Source organism: Bos indicus x Bos taurus, chromosome 5, assembly GCF_003369695.1.
Source record: "Bos indicus x Bos taurus breed Angus x Brahman F1 hybrid chromosome 5, Bos_hybrid_MaternalHap_v2.0, whole genome shotgun sequence".
In the NCBI taxonomy this organism is placed as follows: domain Eukaryota; kingdom Metazoa; phylum Chordata; class Mammalia; order Artiodactyla; family Bovidae; genus Bos; species Bos indicus x Bos taurus.
Genome location: NC_040080.1, coordinates 5655053 through 5679495, shown reverse-complemented (window position 1 = coordinate 5679495; position 24443 = coordinate 5655053). Strand labels below are relative to the sequence as shown.

At 43.7% G+C, this 24443-nt stretch overlaps 1 protein-coding gene across 3 annotated transcripts in view; it reads right to left on the bottom strand.

The window, feature by feature from the left end:
- Nucleotides 1-24443, bottom strand: part of EFCAB6 (EF-hand calcium binding domain 6) — a 252818-nt gene that overhangs the window by 135175 nt on the left and 93200 nt on the right. For all 3 annotated transcript variants that reach the window (XM_027540564.1, XM_027540563.1, XM_027540565.1), the window contains 3 exons: nucleotides 23762-23910; nucleotides 6759-6866; nucleotides 4470-4575 (listed from right to left, as the gene is read on the bottom strand). In XM_027540564.1, coding sequence (XP_027396365.1) covers nucleotides 4470-4575; nucleotides 6759-6866; nucleotides 23762-23910 — 363 coding nt within the window. The remainder of the gene's footprint in view (nucleotides 1-4469; nucleotides 4576-6758; nucleotides 6867-23761; nucleotides 23911-24443) is intronic.

Here is a 24443-nt window from a genome sequence, read left to right as displayed (position 1 = left end):
TTTGATCTCCTTGCAATCCAAGGGACTCTCAAGAGTTCTTCTCCAAACACCACAATTTGAAAACATCACTTCTTTGGTCCTCAGCTTTATTTATCGCCCAACGCTCACATCTGTTCATGACTACTGGAAAACCATAGCTTTGACTACATGGCTTGTGTTGGCATACCCACTTGTCTCAGCACCATTTGTTGAAAAGATTATTCTTTCACCTGCTGAATTGGTTGAAAACTAATTGACCATCAGTGTGAGGGTTTATTTCCATACCCTCAATTATGTTCCGTTGATCGATGTCTATCCCATGCCGGTACCACCCTGTCTTTATTACTGTAACTTTTTCCTATGATTCAAAATCTGGAAGTTTAAGTACTCTAACGTCACTCTTTGTTTCCAAAATTGTTTTAGCTCTTCTGCAACCTTTGCATTTCCAGATGAATTTTAAGATCAGATTTACAATTTCTGCAAAAAAAAAAAAAAAAGCCAGCTGGAATTTTGATGGGCTTTCATTGAATCTACAGATCAATCTGGAAAGAACTGCCACCTTAATAATACTGAGTGTTCTAATCCATGAATATTAAATGTCTCTTCATGTTTTTACATCTTCTTTTCCTTTTTACCGTGTTTTATAATTTTCAGTACACAAACCTGGCCTTCTTCTGTTAAATTTACTTCTAGGTTTCTTATTCTTTTTATGCTGCTGTGAACGGAATTGCTTGCTGAAGTTTATTTTCACATTGTTCGTTGCTAATTCATGGAAATGTAACGGATTTTTGTACCTGGAGCTTGTATCCTGTGACCTTGATGGATTCATTTGTTAGTTCTAGCAGTCCATGTGAATTTTCTATTACAAGATCAAGTCTGGGATTAAAGACAGTCTTCCTTTTTTCTTCCCAACGTGTATGCCTTTTATTTCTTTTCTTTCCTGATTATACTGAAGTTTAGAACTTCAGTATAATGTTGGAAAGAAGTAGCTAGAGCTGACATTATTGTGTTTTTCTTGATTTCGGGCAGAGAAGGCAATGGCACCCCACTCCAGTACTCTTGCCTGGAAAATCCCATGGATGGAGGAGCCTGGTGGGCTGCAGTCCATGGGGTCACAAAGAGTCGGACAAGACTGAGTGACTTCCCTTTCACATCTCACTTCCATTCATTGGAGAAGGAAATGGCAACCCACTCCAGTCTTGCCTGGAGAATCCCAAGGACGGGGGAGCCTAGTGTGCTGCCGTCTATGGGGTCGCACAGAGTGGGACACGACTGAAACAACTTAGCAGCAGCAGCAACAGCCTGATTTTGGGGGGAGTATTCAGTCCTTTGTCATTAACTGTGCTGTTACTGTTTAGTCACTAAATTGCGACGGACTCTTTTGCAACCCCATGGACTATAGCCTGCCAGGTTCCTCTGTCCATGGGATTTCCCAGGCAAGAATGCTGGAGTGGGTTGCCATTTCCTTCTCACCTATCCTTCCTACCTATCACCTATCACCAATTCCTTCCTACCTTCAAACCTGAGCCTCTTGCATTGGCAGGCGAATCCTTTACTAGCCATCAGGGAAGCACAACTGTGCTGTTAGCGTTGGGTTTATCATAAAGGCCCTTTATCAGGTTAGGGAATTTCCTTTCTATTCCTAGTTGGTTGAAAGTTGTTATCGTGAATGAGTGTTGAATTTTTCAAATTTTTTTTTCTGCATTTATGGTCATGCAGATCTGTCCTTTGTTTCTATTAATATTGTGTGTGATGGTAATTGATCTTTTGGAAGTTAAACCAACCTTGCCATCCTGGGATGAACCTCATGTGGCCATAGCATTTAATCCTTTTTACACATTGCTAGGTTCGGTTTGCTAATATTTTTGAGAATTCTTGCAACTATATTCATGAAGGATATTGGTCTGTGGTTTTTCTTGTGATCTCTTCATCTGGCTTTGGTATTAAGGTAACATCGGCCTCAGAGAATGAGCTGAGAAGCATGTCTTCCTTCTACACACTCTGAGTTTGTAGCAGGCAGCTATGTGTACAAGCAATCTTCCAAGTCTTCAACACAGAGGATTTGCACATTTTTGGTTAGATATATTTCTAGGTATTTGGCTTTTTTTAAAGGATTATTAGCAATAATATTTTAAAACTTCTTTTTCCAATTGCTTATTGCAGTTTATAGAAATACTACTGATCTTTGTATATTGACCCTGTATCCAATGACCTTCTCAATTCTATGGTGAATTCTAATAATTTTGGGGTTTTTTTTTTTGTTTGTTTGTTTTTTGTTTAATTCTAATAATTTTTGGAAGGTTCTTTGGGACGTTCTACTCATAAAATCATGTGAGCTGTAGATGACAACACTGAGAATGAAGTACATGAATAGGCAGGGCACAAGCTGTTTTCGGGCTAGAACATGAGCCACACCTGACTTCAGCGTAAGTCAGTGGAGTGAGGGGTCCACTTAGCACGAGGGCAGAGGCACACTCAGGCAGCACAGCCAGCTCCGTGGGGTGTGTGACTTGGAGAGACTGAAAGCCTGTCTTCTAACAATGCTGCATCCTTCTCTATGGCAGGAGTGGGTCCTGCTTCCCGGGGCCGCCTCTGTGGCCAAATGCCATTCCGTGCCCACTGCTGGCTCTTTCCCTCTGCTCTCCTTCTCCTACCAGGTCCCAGAGCGTGGCCAAGACCCAGACAAATGATTGGCAGGCGTGGGGTGGGGGGATTCCCATTGGAAACCCCACCTCTGTGGCTCTCGGTGTGTGATGGCTGTGGCTCTCCTGCGATACTCCGGAGGGTGAACTCGTTGGCAGTGGGGACTTCGCCTTATTCACCTGTGGGTTCTGTCTGGCACGGAGCAGACACTCAATTCCCCACCTTCTCCTGTGTGCGTTCATCAGTCTATTTGTCCAGAGGTACCTCAGGGACTGTTAAGTCACTGAGATTTGGCTCGGTAAGCATTATTACAGCCCTCCATTAGCAGAGGTGAAGATTTCACCATTTTTAATTAAATTACTTCTTCAATATACTAATAAAAGCTGAGGCGGGTGAACACACAGGAGCCTTCGTTTATCTTAAAGCGGTGGCCTGGTCAGTGCGCTGGCGGGCGGCTCAGTGCAGGGCGGAAGTGCGCCAGCTCCGGGGGCGGCTGGTTCCAATCTCAGCCCCACCGCTCACTAGCAGGGGGAGCCTCGGGCCGGGCACTCACCCCCAGCCTCCTTTCCTCAGCAAGTGAGGGCGAAACAAAAAGGATCAACTGAAGGTAATGACAGTGTCTGCCTGACAGAGGTATCGAGAGGCTAAAGTGAGTGGACACCACAAAAATCACTGGAGACAGAGCCTGGCATGTAGAATGGGTTCCCTATTCCTGGCCGTCCTCAGAGAACAGGTTAGTAGGTGTGAAGATGAACTGTGCCTGGCGCACCAGCTACAGCATCTCCCCTGGACAAAGCAGAACCCAGAGCTCGGAATCCACGCTGTGCAGAGGCATTCTAGAGGGACAGAAGCGTGCAGCTGCGGTCTCCACAGCAGAGCGCAAACCAGAACCCTCTGGCCCTCCTCCAGGCCCTGGGAGCCTCCCCTGAGCCCGGCTCATGGCGGAGACTGTCCCGGGGTGGCGGGCTTGGCTGGGGGACCCGGAGGCCAGGGGACTCCTCTTCTGTGTTTGAGGCAAAGTAGTTCACTGCACTCCTGGTTATTTACTAGAGATTCAGTAATCGGATGTGCTCAGTAAATAACTAACGTGTGAGACGTGGCTCTGAACCAAAGGCATCCGAATGCTGCTTTCTAAAATGAACGTGAAAGGGGGCAGGAGCTAATGTTTAAAGCAACATCATGGACAAGCCTCCCTTTGCAGGACAGGGAAGCAATTAAACAGACTATTCTGGGACTAAGAAAATGTTCCCATTCAGGGCTACAAGTTGGTTATGAACCCGTGGGGATGGGAGGAAAGCTTGACGGTCAAGGTTAGTCCTTAATTGTACAGCTAATGGTGATGAGTCACTCCATCCTTAACAATCTTGACACATGTTGCTCTCAGCCCCCAGCATTCATCTCACTACATTGCAGTAAACTTTATGTCCCCCATCTTCCCAACTAGACCCAGCTCTTGAGGTCAGGCTTTGCATCCCTGAGCACTCAGAAGAAGTGCCAGCATATAATGGTGGTGGTGGTTTAGTCGCTAAGTTCTGTCCAACTCTTGCAAGCCTGTGGACTGCAGCCCACCAGGCTCTTCTGTCCATGCGATTTCCCAGGCAATAAAACTAGAGTGGGTTGTCATTTCCTTCTCCAGAGAATCTTCCCCACCCAGGGATCAAACCTGCATCTCCTGCATTGCAGGCAGATTCTTTACCACTGAGCCACCTGAGAAGCCCATAGCATTTAATGGGAGCTCAAAAATATTTGTTGAGTGATAAATTAATGAGTATACAGTTTTTTATTGGTCCTGTTGAGTGTTAGCCTTCCTCACAACAGTGAGTTTTTCACGAGTTTCAAAATCTTACAGACTTGATGAGCAGCAGTGCTTTCTTCAACGATGAATCGTGATCTTCATGTCTAAATAACTTCGTGATAACGTTTTCCTTGTGAACCTGATTTCTAAAGTTGATGCTACAAAATTAAGAGAAAGACAGGAATAAGGTTATGTTCTTGACCTTTGTTCTTAATGCAAAAAAAAAAGAAAAAGAAAAAGAAAACCACCCTAACAACGTCTATACTAACGCTTTATTTCTGGATGGCTCCTCTTCCAAAAAGTGTCACATGCTCGTGTGGGCCCATCTGTCACTCAGTCAACGCGGTACCTAATCAGGGAGCCAGCTTGCAGGCAGTTCCCACAGGCGCCAATTAGTCTTGCAGCCCCATCACTCTCCCCTTCCCTTGCCGAATAGTCGTGGCCAGCCGTCTGGCCAGTTCGGGTCTTTGGTCTCAAAAAAAGACCAGGAAAGACGCCGAGATCATGGTTGAGAACAAGCTGATCACTGTTGAGATCAGTGCCGAAAGCAGCACCTCCTTGTAGAGGCAGTGTGTTGCAGCCCACTCGCCGACATCATCACCGAGGACATCGACCTTCACAAGCTGTCCCTCGCCGCTGACAGCGGCCGTGACCGCCAGGACCACCTCTGTTATCAGACCCGTCTCCCTCACTTGCCTCTTGCTTTCATCCCCCGAGATCAGGGCCAGCAGCCTGCATGTATGCTTGGAGGCCCGTGATCATCCACCGGGGAGATCAGAGCCATCTTCACCAGGGATTCTGATCACAGCGGAGGCTGAAGAACCTCCTGGCAATATACACTTGCCAGCCTCCCTTTCCAGGGTTCAATTAGACGGTTTGACATGTCCCACGAAATAAAGAATGGTGGTGAGTCAGACTGGCTCTGAACATCTCTCAGATCATTTAGGAGAGTTCACTGCTGCATCTATACAGCCATCTTAGCCTTTTCCAGTTGTACGAGAACAATCAAACACATACACCCCTGCCACCACTTTTACGGAACATAGGAAGTAGCAGAAATGCTGGGTCTGAGTTCTTCGTGTGACTTGGAACCTGGCTTTTCTGAAGACCACAAACACTGGCATGAATGGGTATGTTTGCACCAGTTTTGTCTCCCACAGTACCATTGACGCTGGGGCCGGACAGTTCTTTGTTGCGGGGGCAGGAGGGGAGAGGGGTGGAGGTCCCGTGCTGTGCACTGAGGGATGCTTAGCAGCATCTCCGGGCTGCATCCAGTGGAGAGTGGTAGCACCCCTGCCCCAGCTGGGACAATACATTGCGAAATATCTCCTTGGGGGCCAAGACGGTCCCCAGTTGAGAACTACTCTTTCAAAGTAAATAAAGTTCACAGGTTAATTTGTACAGTCCTGAACAAGGTGCTGTGGGACGAGAAAACTATAAAGAAATAGAAGTAACTTCACTTAAACGAACTCATAGAACTGCATGTATGGGGGGTGGGGTGTGGTGAGGGGCGAGGGGCTCTGAATACCTGGAAGGCTGGTGACCAGGGCAGTTCATTAAATATTCATAAACCCTGAGACAGGGATTGGACCTAGTGAAATGGGAATGAACCCTGTGGTATATTTCACTTTACAATAGAGCGTAGTGCTTTCAATGAACGTGCTGAGGTTATAAAGGCTGTTTTTTTTTTTCTTTAAGATTCATATAGGGCGATCATTACAGGGTACACATCAACACACACAAAATAGCTCTTAGAGCGAAAGTCTAAATGCTAACATGTCATGTTATTAAGTGTTTTTTTATGTTTCGGGGCCCCCACCACAATTTATGTGATAATGTAAATCTCAAGTTATAATAGACATTAGAATGAAAATGAAAATAATGGCACTCAAGGCAAATAATCCACAGTATATGCACCACGCAGAGTGTGGCTGGAAAACAAGTTAGCATACATTGCTCTTTTGCAGATAACATTTTAGAACTTCGTGTTTATACCCAGTTCTACAAGAAGATACTTAGTGCTCAGAGGACATTCAGGCTCTGATTCCGCCTCCATGACTCATGAAGCCTGTGATCTAGTGAAGACTCCCTTAATGTCTTATTTTGCCATCTAGAAGTTGGAATAATAATTATACCTACCTTACAGTTTAAGGTAATTTTTAAATAAGAAAAATATATGGAAAATAATTTGTAAGCTATACATCATTATGTAAAAGCCTAATTATTCAATGAAGACTAATTTGTCATTCAATAAATGAAGAAAAAGTAATTTGAATATTCTCTAACCTTTTGCATATTATGATATGTGTAACCAAACTTTAGTTTTTTTTCTTTTACATACCTATTTCTTTTTGTCAAGGGAGCTTTATTGCTAGCTTCATATTGAGGTTCATAAAATGATGTTAAAAATTGCTTCCAATTGACTTTAGTGGTGGTTTTAAGTCCAAATCTGGATTAGAAAAACAAAGATAGTATTTCAAACAATTTTTTCTATAACACTGCATGGATTAGGTGCTTACTATTGAACTAAAATGGCAGCAGTGAATTTATATGAAATTTTGTATATAAGGTAAACAAAATAATTCAGTAAAATAATACTGCAAATTGATTTTTTAAAAGCAAGGAAAAAACAAACTGACTGTACATCTCCATGTCTCTATATTCTATTCACAGTAACATACATTGAAGGGAGAAACAAAGGGATTTGATTAAAATTCTAATGCTCCTGAAATAATTCTTTCAAACTCATTATTTGAAGAGTTCGATTGGAGTGGTATGCAGAATAAAAGCCCCAAGATGTTCCTGTTCCAGGTCCAGAAAATAGAGGCATACGAGCGAAAATCTGGGGTGCAAAGCTTTAGTTATGTCTGAGAGACCCCCAAGCCTTAAGCAGGATGGGCAATGTGTACCCACATCTCAAGCCTTGTGGGAAGAAGAGTTCTACCTGGGCGCTCCTGCCATGGAGGGTCCCGTGTATCAGAGAACAGAAATCATGTAGATGGGAGACGAGCTGCTCAGCCGTTGACCGAAAATGGCGGCGGGCAGCGTGGGTGTTGGCAAGACTGCTGGCTTACTCTCAGAGTCGGCAGGGAAACAACGCGGAGGATCTCCTGTGAGTCTCACATGGGCCCCGCGCGGGAGAGCACACACACGGACACGGGGCCATCTAGGTCCTGCCCAAGAAGGCCACTTGGGAGAACGGGCCTTAGCAAAGGGAGGCTTTCCTTCCCTGCCTCCAGGTTGCCAGGGGCCGAGGAGGGAAGAAGTAAGTGATCAGCTGAGATGGAGAGGCATTTGCCTTCATCAAAGAACTGCAGCCGTGAGAGCCAAGTGCGAAACCCAGAGAGACCCAGCAAGAGCTCTCCTGAAAGGAAACCCCTGCAGACAAAAGACACTTGCTAGGCCCAGAGAATGCAGTTTCCAGCTCACAGGAGAGCCAGTCCAGTACGAACATTCCTGCTCCCCTTTTTTCCTCTCCTTCCTCTGGGCACTTCCGCCCTGAAGGAGTCAGAACCCAAGTTTGCAATACGGGGAAGGAAGAGAAGTGCCAAGTGGGGAGAGGGGAGGAGGCCACTTGTGCCCCCAGCAGGCCCCGACTGGGCCGGGAACACGATTCACATTTAAATCAGGTCTACAGCTTTGACCATGATCTGTGACTAACTATTGCAACTAGTAAGCTGGGGCTGTTTGTGTGATCGAGACAAACAGAAAAATCAAAGTCTGCTCATACTTTTCATCCAGGGGGAAAAGAACTAACCAACTGAGGAAATACAAAGGGACAGTGGGAAACAAGCTTAAGCTGCCTAAGACTGTAGTGGGCTTCCCAGGTGGCGCTCGTGGGCAAGAGCCTGCCTGCCAATGCAGACAGACGTCAGAGACAAAGGTTCGGTCCCTGATGAAGCTTCAGTCCCTGAGTTGGGAAGATCCCCTGGAGGAGGGCACGGCAGCCCACTCTAGTATTCTCGCCTGGAGAATCCCTTGAGGGAAGAGCCCAGCAGGCTGCAGTCCATAGGGTTGCAGAGTTGGACGCGACTGAGTGACTTAGCACTCACACACACACACACACACACACTCAAGACTGTAGTACTGCCATCTCAACTGAGGTTTACATTTGCACCCGTCCACCCAACTGTCCATCCATTCATACATCCACGTGTGGTGCCAAGCTACCATCATTTCTCACTCGGATCTTTGTGATAGCTCACTGGTCTCTTGTACCTATTGTTGCCTTCCACTGAAGTATTTTCACACTTTAATCAGCCTGCTCTTTTTGAAGTGCAAATGTGATCACTCTTTTGCTTAAAATCTTTCCACAACTCCCCATTACTCTTAGGACAAAAATTACAGCCCTTCAGTAAGCACAGCCTGCCCAGTTGGACCCTATTCACACCTCCGACTTTATCCCATACCATGCTGCCCCTCGCTCTCAGCTCCTTAGATTCCTCAGAACGCTTGTGCTCTTCTTGCCGCAGGTTCCTTAAACTCGCTGCTGCCTTTGCTAACTGCCACCTTCCCCCTCACTATCTCCCACACTTTAGGTAGTTAATTCTACTCCTCTTGCAAGCCTCAACTGAATCATCACTCTCTCAAGGAAGCCTCCCCTTTTTCCCCTAGGAAGGGCTGTTTGTCCTGCAGCACCATGTCTTTATCCTCTATTGCATTTATCATCACCTAAGAATTAGTATCATCAGCGGCTAACACTTGATTACCACTTCAGTTATGATTACTTTATACCAGCTAATGCTGACTGGTTATTGCTTCTGCTCTTAGCACCACGTACGTGGTCATGAGAAAGAGTGATTGATTGACTAAGTGATTTCATCAGGTGTACAATAAGTAGATCGTGACAGTGGTTTATGCCTTGCTATTAACATACAAAACAAAGTTTCATCTTTCCTACTCAAACTTTCTTTTCCAGACTTCAAGCACTATTTTGATACAGTTTGCTAATGCTATATATTTTCACCTTAAATTTAAAGGTGAAAATTAAAAAGTTACAAATTAATTTTCTATATTGGAAACATTGTGACTACTATTAAAAATATGATCCGCTGCATATATTATGTTTAGGAAATTACCTTGCTCTTTGGGAAAAATATCACTCTATATAGTACAGAAAAATAAACTCAAAAGAGATTAAAAAGTTAAACATAAAAACTAGGATCATTGAAAAATAGAAAAAAACTAGGTGTATATTTATCTGGTATTTGAATAACAATGGATTTTTAAACAAAACTGAAGAGAAGAAATTGCAAACTTATTTATTTAATTACATCAAAATAATAAATTTCTGTATATCAGAAATATTATAAGTTTGAACCAAACAATAGTCTTACAAAGTTACCTTTCATGATGATGCATAACAAATTGTTAATATTTTTAAAACATAAAGTGCTTTACAAATTAATATGAAAATATTAACTTGACTTCTTCCAGTAATGGTGGAGTAAGATCCTTCTGGACCAATCGTCTTAGAGATGATCACAATGACTCTGAATGTAATACCAAAAGCAGCTGCCTAAAAGCACTTCAGGGGTTTCTCTGTGGCCCAGCTGGTAAAGCATCTGCCTGCAATGCAGGAGACCAGGGTTCCATTCCTGGAAAGGAATGACTACCCACTCCAGTATTCTTGCTTGGAGAAGCCCATGGACAGAGGAGCCTGGAATCCACGAGGTTGCAAAGAGTCAGACAAAACTGAGCAACTAAGCATGTCACACAAAAGGGACTAAAGAGTGAACTCTGGTGGGAAATCTATGCTGAGAAGAGAGGAGTTGTAAGAATATTTTCAGTGCATCTAACCCAGGCTAGGGTACTGTAACATGAGGGATAGCAAAGGCACCAGTAGGAAAAAAAAAGTGGTCTTTGTAGCTTAGAAAACTAGAAGATTAATAAGCCCAGATAAACTATAAACCTCGAGAGAAAGAGAAATCCTGGAAAAGAAGGGGCCAGAGAGGGATCCCCAAATTCTGTCTCACCACATTTCTGGCTGGTTTCTGAATCTCACATGATCAGGACCTACTAAAAAGTGTAGCTAAACACAAAAAGTCTGAATTAAAATCGGAACTGCCGCCCAAGAAACAGAATATGCAGCTTGAGTTCAACTAAGATAAGTGCCTACCAAAACAAAAGAAACCACACTCATTGAAAAATTATTATAACAGAAGTTAGAGTTTCTACGATTTAACATTCAAACTTTCTAAGATAGAATCTAAAATTGCAGGAATATGAAAAACCAGGAAAATGAAACATTAGTAAGGAGAGAAACAAAGTCAATTGAGAGGAATCCCAAATAACCCAAATGGTGGTGTTACCAGACAAGAATTTTTAAAGCAATGATTATAAGCATCATCAATGATATAAATGAAAACATGCCTAAAATGAGTCAAAAGATAGGAAATCTCACAGAGAAGGGGATATAATAAAAAGAATTAGGCAGAAATTTTAGAATTATGAAAATCCTACCTGAAATTTTTAAAAAAAATCACTTGATGGAATTAACAAAATAATGGAGAAGACAGAAGGGAGAAAGAGTGAATATAAATACAAATCAACCAAAACCACTAAATATAACACACACAGAATACACATATATTTATAAAATGAATAGAGCTTCAAAGACAAGACAGTCTTACATACATGTAATTGCAGTCACAGAAGGAAAAGAGAGAATAGGATAGGAAAAAGAATCTTGAGGATATAAGAGCCAAAATTTCCCCCAAATTTGATTAAGATATACATTTACAGATTTAAGATGCTCACAAACACTAAGCAGTTGCTGCGTGACACAAGCCAGGCCAGGGCACAGCACAGTCACCAAGCTGAGAGTCAGCGTGGCGAGAGAGCCGTCACACACACGAGGACGACATTCTAACAGGCGACTCCTCATTCCAAACAATGGAAACCAAAAGGAGCGAGGCAGAACAATGAAGTGCTGGAAGAAAGATCGGTTACAGAGCGTTCGGTCTAAGAAGAGATCACTCAAAACTGCAGGAGAAATAAAGACTTCTCGAAATAAAAGAAACCTAAGGGAATCCATCTTTCGTACACATAGTTCAGTCGCTCAGTCATGTCCAACTCTTTGCAACCCCATGGACTGCAGCATGCCAGGCCTCCCGGTCCATCACCAACTCCCGGAGCCTACTCAAACTCATGTCCATCGAGTCAGTGATGTCATCCAATATCTCATCCTCTGTCATTCCCTTCTCCTCCTGCCCCCAATCCCTCCCAGCATCAGGGTCTTTTCAAATGCGTCAGTTCTTCGCATCAGGTGGCCAAAGTACTGGAGTTTCAGCTTCAGCATCAGTCCTTCCAACGAATATTCAGGACTGATTTCCTTTAGGATGGACTGGTTGGATCTCCTTGCAGTCCAAGGGACTCTCAAGAGTCTTCTTCAACACCACAGTTCAAAAGCATCAATTCTTCACCGCTCAGCTTTCTTTATAGTCCAACTCTCATATCCATACATGACTACTGGAAAAACCATAGCTTTGACTAGATGAACCTTTGAAAGCAAAGTAATGTCTCTGCTTTTTAATATGCTGTCTAGGTTGGTCACTGCTTTTCTTCCAAGGAGCAAGCGTCTTTTAATTTCAAGGCTGCAGTCACCATCAGCAGTGATTTTGAAGCCCCCAAAAATAAAGTCTCTGACTGTTTCCATTGTTTCCCCATCTATTTGCCATGAAGTGACGGGACCAGATGCCATGATCTTAGTTTTCTGAATGTTGAGTTTTAAGCCAACTTTTTCATGCTCCTCTTTCACTTTCATCAGGAGGCTCTTTAATTCTTCTTCACTTTCTGCCATTAGCATGGTGTCATCTTCATGTCTCACGTTATTGATATTTTTCCCAGCAATCTTGATTCCAGCTTGTGCTTCATCCAGCCCAGCATTTCACATGATGTACTCTGCATATAAGTTAAATAAGCAGGGTGACAATATACAGCCTTGATGTACTCCTTTCCCAATTTGGAGTCAGTACACATATTCCTCAACAAGGGAAGTTCTTTAGGCTGAACAAAAATGATAGCAGACAGAGACCTTGGCTCCTCAGAAAGGAATAAAAAGAGCATCAGACATAATTAAGATGAAATGAAAGTGAAGTTGCTCAGTCATGACTGACTCTTTGTGACCCCGTGGACTGAAGCCTATCAGGCTCCTCTGTCCATGGAATCTTCCAGACAAGAGTACTGGAGTGGGTTGCCATTTCCTTCTCCAGGGGATCTCTTTGACCCAGGGATCGAACCCAGGTCTCCCACATTGCAGACAGATGCTTTACCTTCTGAGCCACCAAGGAAACCCAAGATGAAATGAAATTTACTGAAAAACACAAATTACCAAAAATGACCCAAGAAGAAACAGAAAACTTGAATAGTTCTATATAATTTTTTAATTGAAATTTGTAATTCAAAACAGTCCCCTAAAGAAAACTTCAAACCTAAATGGCTTCTCAGATGAGCTCTATCAAACATTTAAGGAAAACGGTAGCAGTAGTAATAATGACGGCAGCAGTAGTAGCAATGCCAGTCAGAAAACGGAGGGGAAGGAAACAGATCCCAACACATTTCCCAGGCCAGTGCTAGCCTCTCAAAACAAATGTATAATAAAAGACAGCTTTAGACAAATCGTCACTCATGAAAAAAAGATACCAAAAAAAACCTTAACAAATTTTAGCAAATAAAATTGAACAGTATATACATGGGATAATCTATCAGGGCCAAGTGGGGTTTAATCCCAGGATGCAAAAGTGGCTTAGCATCTGAAAATCAATCCATGTAATTCACAATATTAATGGGATAATGGAGAAGTACATGATCGTCAGAATAGATGTAGGAAAACATTTGACAAAAATCAACATACAGTTTTTAAAATTCAACTAAATAGGAATAGAAAGGAAATCCCTTAACCTAATAAGGGCATCTACAAGAAATCCATGGCTGACATCACTATAGTTTAAGATGGAATGGTTTCTACCTAACATCAGGAACAAGGCAAGGGTGTCTAATCCCACCACTTTTGCTCAGCATTGTACTTAATGTCCTATTGTCATACTTAATGTCCTACCTAGTAATATATGGCAAAAAAAAAAAAAGGCATACAGATTGCAAAGGAAGATGCAACCTTGCCTTTACTTAGAGGCACAATGTCTGTCTATTTAGGAAAAAACACTAAGGAATCCACAGTAAAAGTATTAGAACAAATTAATCAGTGAATTTAGTAAGGTCACCATATTGTAAAGTCAATAACCAAAAAAGTCAATTGTATTTGTTAGTATTAGCCATGAATAGTGAGAAAATGAAAAAATTTTTAATTCATTTACATTAGCATCAAAAAATAAAAATATTTAGGAATACATACAACATAATATGTGTAATATCTGAGCATTGTAAACAACAAAATCTTGCCTGAGGAAATTAAAGACCTAAATAAACAGAAAGATGTACCGTGCTCATGGAATGGAAAACAATATTATTAAAGTGAAAAAATCTTCCCAATGTACTCAGAAAAGTGGCAAATCTCCCCAATGTTACTTAACAAAATTTTAGCAAACTTGCTTTCTTTCTTTTTTAAAAAAACATATTGACAAGCTGAATGAATATACAGGAAGGCAAAGAACCTTCAACAGTCAAACAATTTTGAAAGAAAAGAACAAGTGTAGAGGACTTACACAAGTAAATTTCAAGACTTACTATTTAGCTACAGTAATCAAGACAACAGTGTGGCACTGTTTCAAGATGTATTCTTACAACTTCTGGAAGAGGACAGAGTCCAGAAACACACTCACACGTATGCGGTCAATTAATTTTTGACAAAGGTGCAAAGTAATTCATTAGGGAAATGATCACCTTTTCAACAAATGAATATCTGTGCAGGAACAGAATGAACCTTGACCTCATACCATATACAAAAATTAACTAGAGATGGACCTAAATGTAGGAGCTAAAATTATTAAACTTCTAGAAGAAAAGATAAGGCAAGATAAAATCCTTGTGCTATCGGGTTAGGCAAAGGTTTCTGAAAATGAACTCCCCAAAAATTACCCATAAAAATTTTAATGGATAAAATGTACTTCATCAAAACAAAAATACTTCTGTACTTCAAAAGACCACGTTAAGAAAATGAAAAAGCAAGCCATACTGAACGAAGATATTTGAAAAACATGTATGTGACAGAGAGCTAATATCCTGAACACATAAAGAGGAGCACAAGCGGTAAGAGCACACCCGCCAACGCAGGAGACTCGGGGCAACTGAACGTGCACACACCAGTAACAGGGGGAGAAACGATCCTGTAAAAATAGACAAATGCTTTGCATTAACAAAAGGAGAGATACAAATGGCCAATAATCACACGAAGAGAGTCTCAAAATCATTAGTCATCAGAAAAAATAGGAGTTAAAAATAGAAATAGCTCTACACAAACTGCTGCTGCTGCTGCTAATTCGCTTCAGTCGTGTCCGACTCTGTGCGACCCCATAGACGGCAGCGCACCAGGCTCCCCCGTCCCTGGGACTCTACAGGCAAGAACACTGGAGTGGGTTGCCATTTCCTCCTCCAATGCATGAAAGTGAAAAGTCAAAGTGAAGTCGCTCAGTCGTGTCCGACGCTTAGCGACCCCATGGACTGCAGCCTACCAGGCTCCTCTGTCCATGGGATTTTCCAGGCAAGAGTACTGGAGTGGAGTGCCATTGCCTTTTCCACTACACAAACTAGAATGGCTAAAATTAGGAAGACTGGCAGTACCGAAGCTTCGGTGAGGAAGTGAAGCATCTGGCTTTCTTACATACTGCTGGTGGAACTGCAAGTCGATACAGTGACTTTGGAAAGTGGTTTGACAGCGTCTGATAAATTTAAGATCCACTCATCACTGTTGTTGCTGTTTAGTCTCTAAGTCGTATCCCACTGTTTTCCGACCCCCTGGACTGTAGCCCGCCAGGCTCTTCAGCCCATGGGATTTCCCAGGCCAAAAAACTGGAGTTTTCTTCTCCCGGGATCTTCTCCACCCAGGGTTCGAACCTGAGTCTCCTGTATTGGTAGGTGGATTCTTTACCACTGAGCTACCTAGAAGGCCCACATTCATCATACAACCCAGCAATTTTACTACTAAGTATTTCACCCAAGAGAAATAAAAACATATCTACACAAAATGAGACCTGTATGTGAATGTTCATAGCAACGCTTTCTACAATGTCCCCAAACTGAAAACAATCCAGATGTCTATCAATGGCTGAGTAGATAAACAAATTGGGGAATATCCATGGGATACTACTCAGCAAAAACAATCAGTGGAACATTTAGATGTGCAGCAACATGGATGAATCTTAAAACTTGGAAAGTGAAAGAAAAAGTAGTCACACACAAAAGACCGCATATCCCATTTGTGAGCACGCCAAAAAATAACCAAATTGCAGAGACAGTGACAGAGAGCAGACCAGCGGTCCTGGGGCCGAGAGGTCAGGGGAGGGACTGCTTTCAAAGTGCAGGAGCACAGCACAGGGTGACGGAGCGTTCCATACATTTACTCAGGGAGTGGTTACTAAACACACACAGTTGCCAAAACTCATTAAACTGTGTGTTAGTCACTCAGTTGTGTCCGACTCTTTGTGTCTCCATGGACTGCAGCCCGCCAGGCTTATCTGTCCATGGGATTCTCCAGGCAAAAATACTGGAGTGGGTTGTCATTCCCTTCTCCAGGGGATCTCCCCAACCCAGGGACCAAACCCTGGTCCCCACATTGCAGGCAGGTTCTTAACCATATGAGCCACCAGGGAAGCCCATTAAGCTATACGCTTGAGAAAGAACTTTATATGACTTGTACTGGGACCACAATATTTTTGACCATTTTAGGAAATGGTCAAAGGACCTGAGCAAGCAGTTGTTCATGAAGGAAGTACATATAACTGTTAAACACGAAAAGCGTGCCAACCCCGCAGCGATCAAGGTCACATAAATCAGAATAACGACGAGGCACTGCTCTTTCACCTATCAAATTAGCAAGTCTTTAAAGACAGCAATGTTAAATGCTGGTGAAAAGCACTCTCATGAACCTCACTCCTGAGAATAAATCCACATTTTTCTGAAGGGCATCTTAGCAAAATGGAATGTAAACCTTGGAAGCATTCAAAACCTTTGACTTAAGGGCTGACAAAACATTAGGCAGCTGTTAAAAATTAAGTTCAAAGGTTTTTTTTTTAACAACATAAAAAAATCCTCCTGATGTAATATTCTGTAAGAAAACAGAACATAATTTATTTCTCATATGGCATCAACCATGTTAAGCATGTATGGAGCATGTGTCCATGCACACACATAAAAATTCTGGAAGGAAATAGACAAAAATATTAATAGTGGCCATCTCTGGCTATTACAATTATGGGTAATTTTTTTATCGTTTTTTCTATTTTCTAGTTTGAGCCTGTACAGTTTTTATAATCAACATGAATAAATGTAGTTTTCAAAAAATTGAGTCAGCAGATAATTTTGCTAATCACACGAGTAACCATTATTAACCAAAGTCACAAAGGTGGATATTGCTGGGTTTTTTAATTCTTAAAAATGCCTCTGGGGACTTCCTTGGCAGTTTAGTGGTTGAGACTTCACCTTCCAATGCAGGGGGTACCGTTTCGCTCCCTGGTCAGGCAGCTAAGATCCTGCATGCCTCAGGGCCAGAAAACCAAAACATAAAACAGAAGCAGCATTGAAACGAATTCAACAAGACTTTAAAAATGCCCCAGGGGCTCCTCTTATTTCCTCGGGCCCCTATCCCTCTGGATTCTGATGCTGGGAGGCTAGTATTACTCCCAATCGATCTTTCCCATCCCATGAAGCCAGGTGGGGGTCTTATAGCAGCATGTGACTCCATCTCTGGGTTAACGAGAAGAAACATAAATTTGGTTTTCACATTCAGGATGAATAGATAGTGGCTCCAGACTAATGATAATCTCTGAAGAACCGAAGTGCCAGCATGGTGTGTAGGTCAGAGGCTTATGGAGGTGGTAGATGGAGCCGACTCAATGGACATGAGTTTGAGCAAACTCTGGGAGATAGTGGACAGGGAAGCCTGGTGTACTGCGGTCCATGGAGTCGCAGTGAGTTGGACACAACTGAGCAAATGAACGACGACGAGATGGAGCTCAAGTCCACTTTACAGTGGGTCCAGTAAGAGCATCGACTCATCCCCTGGTTGCTCCTTCAGGTTCAGAAAATGTAATTGGAGTAAGTATTCTTAGTCACTGCAGAACCCTCACATTGGTTTTGCTCTCCGTGGAATAAGGGCTGTGCTGATAGGAAAGGCCAAAGAGGAGACCCCACCCTTCATAAGAGAGCGGACAAGAAGTAATACCACTTCCGTGGGTAAGTGTAGACACTCGTGCCTCTGGCAACGTGTGGAGATGAGGGGTGGGAAAAGGATTGATTTCTACAACCTTCTCATTGAAATCACCTGGCCACCCATGCAAAAGCTACTAATACTTGGGTATTAGAAACTGACCGGATTATTGCAAATATAATCAGGTGATGATGGCATTCACGTGTGCAAATCCACATAGCCCCTGGCGTCTCGAACGTAGCTACGGATATTTCATAGAGCTAACATCCTAGATTTCGTGTGGGGACTTTGAGCAGCTCCTGCCTGGGGACACAAGGCTTTCATCTCTACAAAGGACCAGGGCTTTCATCCCTCCAAGGTCGCCGAGGCTGAGAATGGCCAGCGCCGGACACGTCCTTCCAGACCCACTCTCTGCCCTCCTCCCCTCTGCACAGCATCCTGGTGACCTGCTTCAACCGGCCCCTCGTGCCTCTGGCTCTCAGACGGGCTGGCCAGTGGGAGGCGGCAGCAGGACTGGACGGCAAAAGGAGAGAGCAGGCCGGTTACCCCCCAGCCCCTCCCCGCTGGGCTGAGCGTGGCTCTGGCCGCACTCCTGCTGAAGGCCTTATCTGCTCTTGGGTGGCTGCCTCCTTCAGCGACCTTCTTGCTCCTCTCACTAACTCCTTCCTCTCTTGCCCCTTCAGACCTAGGAGAGAGAAATGCTTTCCCTTCTACTGATTGCACATTTCGCCCTGCCTTCACCAGGGTAAAAGTTCCTTCGGTAAACTTACATGCCACCTGTTTTCTGCCTGGACCCTGCCCAGTGCACTGCCAGACGAAAAGGCCCACAATCCAAGAGAGAACAGCTCCCTCACACCAAAATCTCCTGGTGCTGCCCGCCGTGAGTCACAGCGTCCCCCACCCCAGTCCTGCGATTATCATCTCTCCTCCATTCCCACTGTTTTGCCCTTTCTAGAATGTCACACAAATAGAAGAAATCCTAGACGTGTGGGTTAAAAAAGGTTTGGCCAATAACTGAAAATATATCCCAGGATATTGCTTCTACACTTCATATAATTTGGGCTAAATGGCTTGCTTTTTGTTTGCATAGCTCTGCCAGGCTACTAATGTTCCCAGCATGGATGGGAAATTTCTCACCGGGAGATGCTTCTGAGTGGGGACCTGTTCACGTGATGGATGGATGAAGCCCAGGCTCTGGTGAACGTGCAAGTCACAGCATTTATTCCATCCTCTCAACTCTCCCGCAAACCTCATTCTTCATATTTAAACACTGGTTTTGTTTTTAATAGATCTATTTTATATAAAAGGCTAGGCGACAATGAAAAGCACAGCATGTTAGTAATAAAGGTCAAGATATCGGTTCAATTACAGCCTACCATTACATTAGAATATATATATATATGGAAAATAGCTTTTAACGTCCCTAACATTTGGATCAAGATTTTATGTCTCATTACCAAGCTGTTAAGAGTTGTTAATTTAGGTCCTAGATCTGGAGTATTTTTTAAAAATAAACTTTAAAAAAATGCCTATTTTTTTTCTTTCCATTCTTAAATGTGATAGGAGAATAATTTCTGAAATCATTTTGTAGGGCATGAGAGTTTAGATTTTATTTTACTTCCTCCTTTATTCTTTTCTGTATTGTTTGCCTTAAAAAAGGGATGAGTTTTAAAACTTTCTCTCTCAATTTCAAGTGCAGTAAAAATGGGTTTGCGTGTACACATTTACACAAATTTATCACACGTGTAGATTCACAGAACCACCGCCCCACACAGAACCCAGGACTGCCTCATCCTCCACAGCCTCCCTGCTGCTGGCCCTCTGGAGTCAGGCCCTCCCCCACCATTCACGCTGGAGTGATGAGGGTCTCCTCTCGCCCACCATGGGATAACCAGGCTCCTACGGTAGGAGCCTTCGAGACTGGGTAGTGATGAGGGTCTCCTCTCGCCCACCATGGGATAACTAGGCTCCTACGGTAGGAGCCTTTGAGACTGGGTAGTGATAAGGGTCTCCTCTCGCCCACCATGGGATGACCAGGCTCCTGTGGTAGGAACCTTCGAGACTGGGTTCTCTCACGCAGCACGTGTCTGAGAGTCATCCATGTGTAGGTATCAACAGTTCTTTCCTTCTTGTTGCTGAGAAATAGTCTATCGTGTAGATGTAAAGCAGCTTGCTGATCCAATCACCTGCTGAGGTACCTTGGGCTGGTTCCAGTTTGGGGTGATTATAAATAGAGCTGTCAACAGTCATGCACAGGTTTCTTAATGAACCCTTAAATCACTGTTTAAACACAAAAGTCATGCAGAATATGTCCAGTGCAATCATGGGCACGTCCTGGTATGTTAACAAAAAGACTAAGCCTAAATTTTAGAAGACGACTCGTGGCTTCTTGTGATGCTCAGATTACAAACATTGAGAGGAATTAAAGAGTTTCCTCTAGCAACACCAGGTGTCCCAACCACCTTCTGGGGGGCTTGAGAGGAGAGCACGGGAAAGCAGAGGTCAGCACCAGGCAGGGGCCCCCCCAGTGCCACCTGCCGGGAACACGAGTCCCTTTTCTCATTCACCCTTCGGAGGCCACTGCTTTCACGGCAGAAGCAGATTCTCCCTTCTTAGCTTAGAAAGTGACGCAATCAGGGGTAAGTCCTTCAACAGTCACTATGTAACTCAAGAAACAGATGAGAAACAAAGAACCGTGACAGTGTGGGGACCTCCGTGTTCTCTCCCAAGATTTCACAGAAAACAGGGCTGTCGGATGGCCAACCGCAGACAGAACCGTGGACAGAAATGTTCCGGCTCAAGAGAAATCTACAGAGTGGCGGGACAGAATACAGAAACACACATTAAACCAAATTATGGATAAGTTAATGGCACAACGTGGACATTAAAAACAACGGGAGGGAAAGGATTACATAAAAAGTGGTGGTGTAAATAAATTATATGTTTGGAAAAAAATATTTTAGTTGGGACACCCATCTTACTTCAGGAGGGACTGAAGCGTTTTGTGTTCAAAGAAATGGAAAAACAAGCAGGGTAGAAAAGAGTTTTTATCAAGCCTAGACAAGAATGATAACTGGTAGAAGCAACAGAAGACGTTGCAAAGGACAAAGATTAGTGCATTTGATGATGTTAAAATGTAAACTTCTAAACAATGAGGAATCACAATGAAAGGGAAAAAGCAAGCTGGGAAAAACAGCTGCAGCACCTGTGACAGAAAAGGGTTCTCTGTGAATAATGAAATAATTACAAAAAATTATTAAACAAAAAGGTGATGAAAATGACATGAAAAACCATCCGTGGGGCCATTGACCAATTAGGACCTAAAGAGCATTCTGGGCTCATGGGAAGTCCAACCTCAACAATCCCTCCAAGAGACATAAGTTAGAGCAATAAGGGGGTTACCGTTTCACACCTCTTAGGTCATCAATATTTTAATACAATGTTAATATTTAGCACTGAAAAGAATATGAAACCGGAACCCTCACACCGCGTTGACAGCAATGTAAGTCACTGCTATCTTCCGAGAAAACAACAATTCTTGGCAATTCTTATAAAAATTCGGGAAAACATTCACACTCTGCGGGCAAATGAGACTTTTAGAAATACACTCTGAGGAAAGAAGGTGCCGGCCAAGGAGGAAGCCGTGTGCCTGAAGATGGGGTCTCTAGGTGGAATCCCCCGACAAAGCCTGTCTGCAACCCCCTCGCTTACCACAAGCTCCAGTCCCTGCCGGCCCTGCCTGCCTCCGCCGCAGGTCTCCGCCCTCTTGCTCGCTTGTCAGCTTGCCTCCAGGCACTAGCTTCTTTGAGTCCCCAGAACAGGGCTCCAGGCGCAGCCCCCCAACAGGGCTGTGGCCCTGCCCAGGAGGCTCTGCCCTGGGCTGCTCTCCCTGACCTCACTCATTCAGAGAGGCCCCTCCAGCCCAGCCACCCTAGAATGGTCTGAGTTGCCGTTATTCTCCGTTACGTCCTTGCCAACCTCTCCACTGCCTTCATATACCTCACTCAGTCGTGTCCGACTCTGCAACCCCATGGACTGCACAGTCCATGGGATTCTCCAGGCCAGAATGCTGGGGTGGGTAGCCCTTTCCTTCTCCAGGGGAACTTCCTAACCCAGGGATCGAACCCAGGTCTCCCGCATTGTGGGCAGATTCTTTACCAGCTGAGCCACCAGGGAAGCCCAAGAACTCTGGAGTGGGTAGCCTATGCTTTTCCAGGGGATCTTCCCAACCCAGGAATCAAACTGGGGTCTCCTGCATTGCTGGCAGATTCTTGACCAACTGAGCCATCAGGGAAGCCCTGGAGCCTTCATCACCCTGCACATTTTATTTCATTCCGTGTGTGTTTGTTGACATCAGTATCCCTGCCAGCAGGTAAAGCTCTTCGAGGGCAGGGATCGTGGCTTTCTTAGTCCCCAGCGAGTTCCTAGGCAAGTGCTCAGGAATTGCATGGTGACTGACCGATTAAACGAAAAATGCATGCAGAACTAAAAGGAACCTGAAGACTTAAGTGACGGTGACACGCAGGGTGCTGAGAAGGGAAGGAGGTGCCGTGGTCTGGATCGGTACTATTTTCTCCTTCTCTGTCTCTCATGCCTCTCCTTTCCAGGTGACCCCGAGGTGTCCTGTAACGATTCAGAGTTTCGCAGGACAAGCTTCCATCAGCCTCAACCCTACGTCCCCGGAGAAAAGGATTTCTAGCTACCTGGACAGAAAGCCGGGTAAACCAAAGACAGTATTCCTCACCCAGAGGTCGGTCTATATATACCACTTCCAACTGAAAGGAAACAGGGGTCCTGGGAGAAACGACTGACTCCAGGTGTGGGCAAGAGATGTCCCAGAAGGGCCTGGGCATTCCTTGACACCAAGAAGTGCTACCCAAGGACTTACGAGGGTCACCCAGCAGGACTCAGAGCCAACAGGAAAAGGCTCCCCTGGCCAAGACAGGTCAAGCTGAGGATCGAGGGGAATAATAACTCTAGTAAATTGAAACACACCAAATATGTCAACACTCATGAGTTCATAATCATATTTTTTTTAAGAAGAATCACTCATTGCTCACTTCTAGAGGATGCTGGGAACACAATTCATTATTTTGAAAAGCAGTAAGCGAAGGGAAAGAACCAAGGAGCTGCTGCCTCTCTTATTCTGTGTCTCACGGTTACCAGACGGTGGGAGACGGGAAGCTCTCATTACAGAAGCACTCCAGGTGAGAAAAGGAGAAAGGAGACACTCAGTGTCACCACTTCACAATCGGGTACAGGGATGATCAACACAGCTGCTGACATCACAAGGAGAAAGATAAGCAGTGCACGCATGCTCGCTAGCACCTGTGAGGCATTCTTGCCCCCAGAATTGAACCTGGATCTGTGTACCTACCAATTCAGGGGCGGGGCTGGGGGGGGAGACAGGAGAGCAGGTTACATGCCACTGCGGGTTGCAGTCAGTCAGGTTCAGGTTCTAAGAAACTCCACATAACAAACAACCCAGACCTATTCTATGAACGCATCTTAAGCAGGAAAAAAATAAGCAAATGGAGAGGGTCCCTATAGATTAAAAACGAATTATGGCAGATTGCAATGTACAGATTAAATTAGTTATAAAAGAAAATGGGAGACAATCAGTTACATCTGAATCCCAACTGGATGTTTATTAATACTATTGATAATTCTATTAAGTGTGAAACAGTATTTGCACCATGTTTCTTGCAAGAGTTCTTTTCAAGAGACATAGTGAGATCTTTTCAATGAAATATGATGTCTGGTAGTTGCTTCAAAAATATCTGCGGTAGAGGAGAGGTGGGCCAGGGTAGGGATGAAATGATTGGCCAGGAGGGGAATGTTTGAGACGGGTGGTGGGCGCATTCGTGGGTTCAGTGCATTATTCTCTTTACTTTTGCATGTGTTTGAAATTTTCAGTGGCAAAAAAAAGTCTAAAACATTAATAAAATATAAATGAAGCTGTTCCTTATTCTCACGATTGACGTCTGGGGGGGGAAACGTCAAGGAAACAATGGGACTCTTACCTTTTCATTAACTGGATGAAAATTCTTCTTGGTAATCGGTATACAAAGGTGTCGAGGACAATCTTTAGGTAATTCAAAGACACATATCCACTTGTGCAGGGGTCCCCTGCACTCAGCGCCTTTTCAACCTTTTCATAGCACTTGGAAAGCTGCGGTGAATTAAAATTAGGGTGCGGCATTCACAGAAATCAGTGGCGCAGAGCCATCTAACCACTTTATTTTCACCAAAACCTCTTCACATTTTCCTTCCCAAAACTGATCAAAAAGGTTACTATGGCATGTACTGAACTTCAAATGTTTAATTGATGAGCTTACTACAAAACAGTATCCCCAGCCACAGCTACTCAACTGACAAGGCAGACAAGTTTCTTGGGGAAAAACAGCACATATAATAGCTCTAACTCAAATTTCAGAGCTAAAAATACTTGGTGGATCTGCCAGTTTGATACATCTTTCTTAATATACTTGCAAGCCATCCTTACTGTGAGCCCATGCTAGGCTGCTCCTGATTAAGTCAGGTCAATCAAACAAAAAGCTGGTAGCATCTTATTAAAAATAGAAGTTGCTTTTACTGTAAGGGAAATCGTTAATATACGAATTTCATAAACCTTGTACACATTGGACATTTCTTTAATTATCTTTTTTTTTTTCATGGGGAATTACAAAGAATCAGGGTGAATGA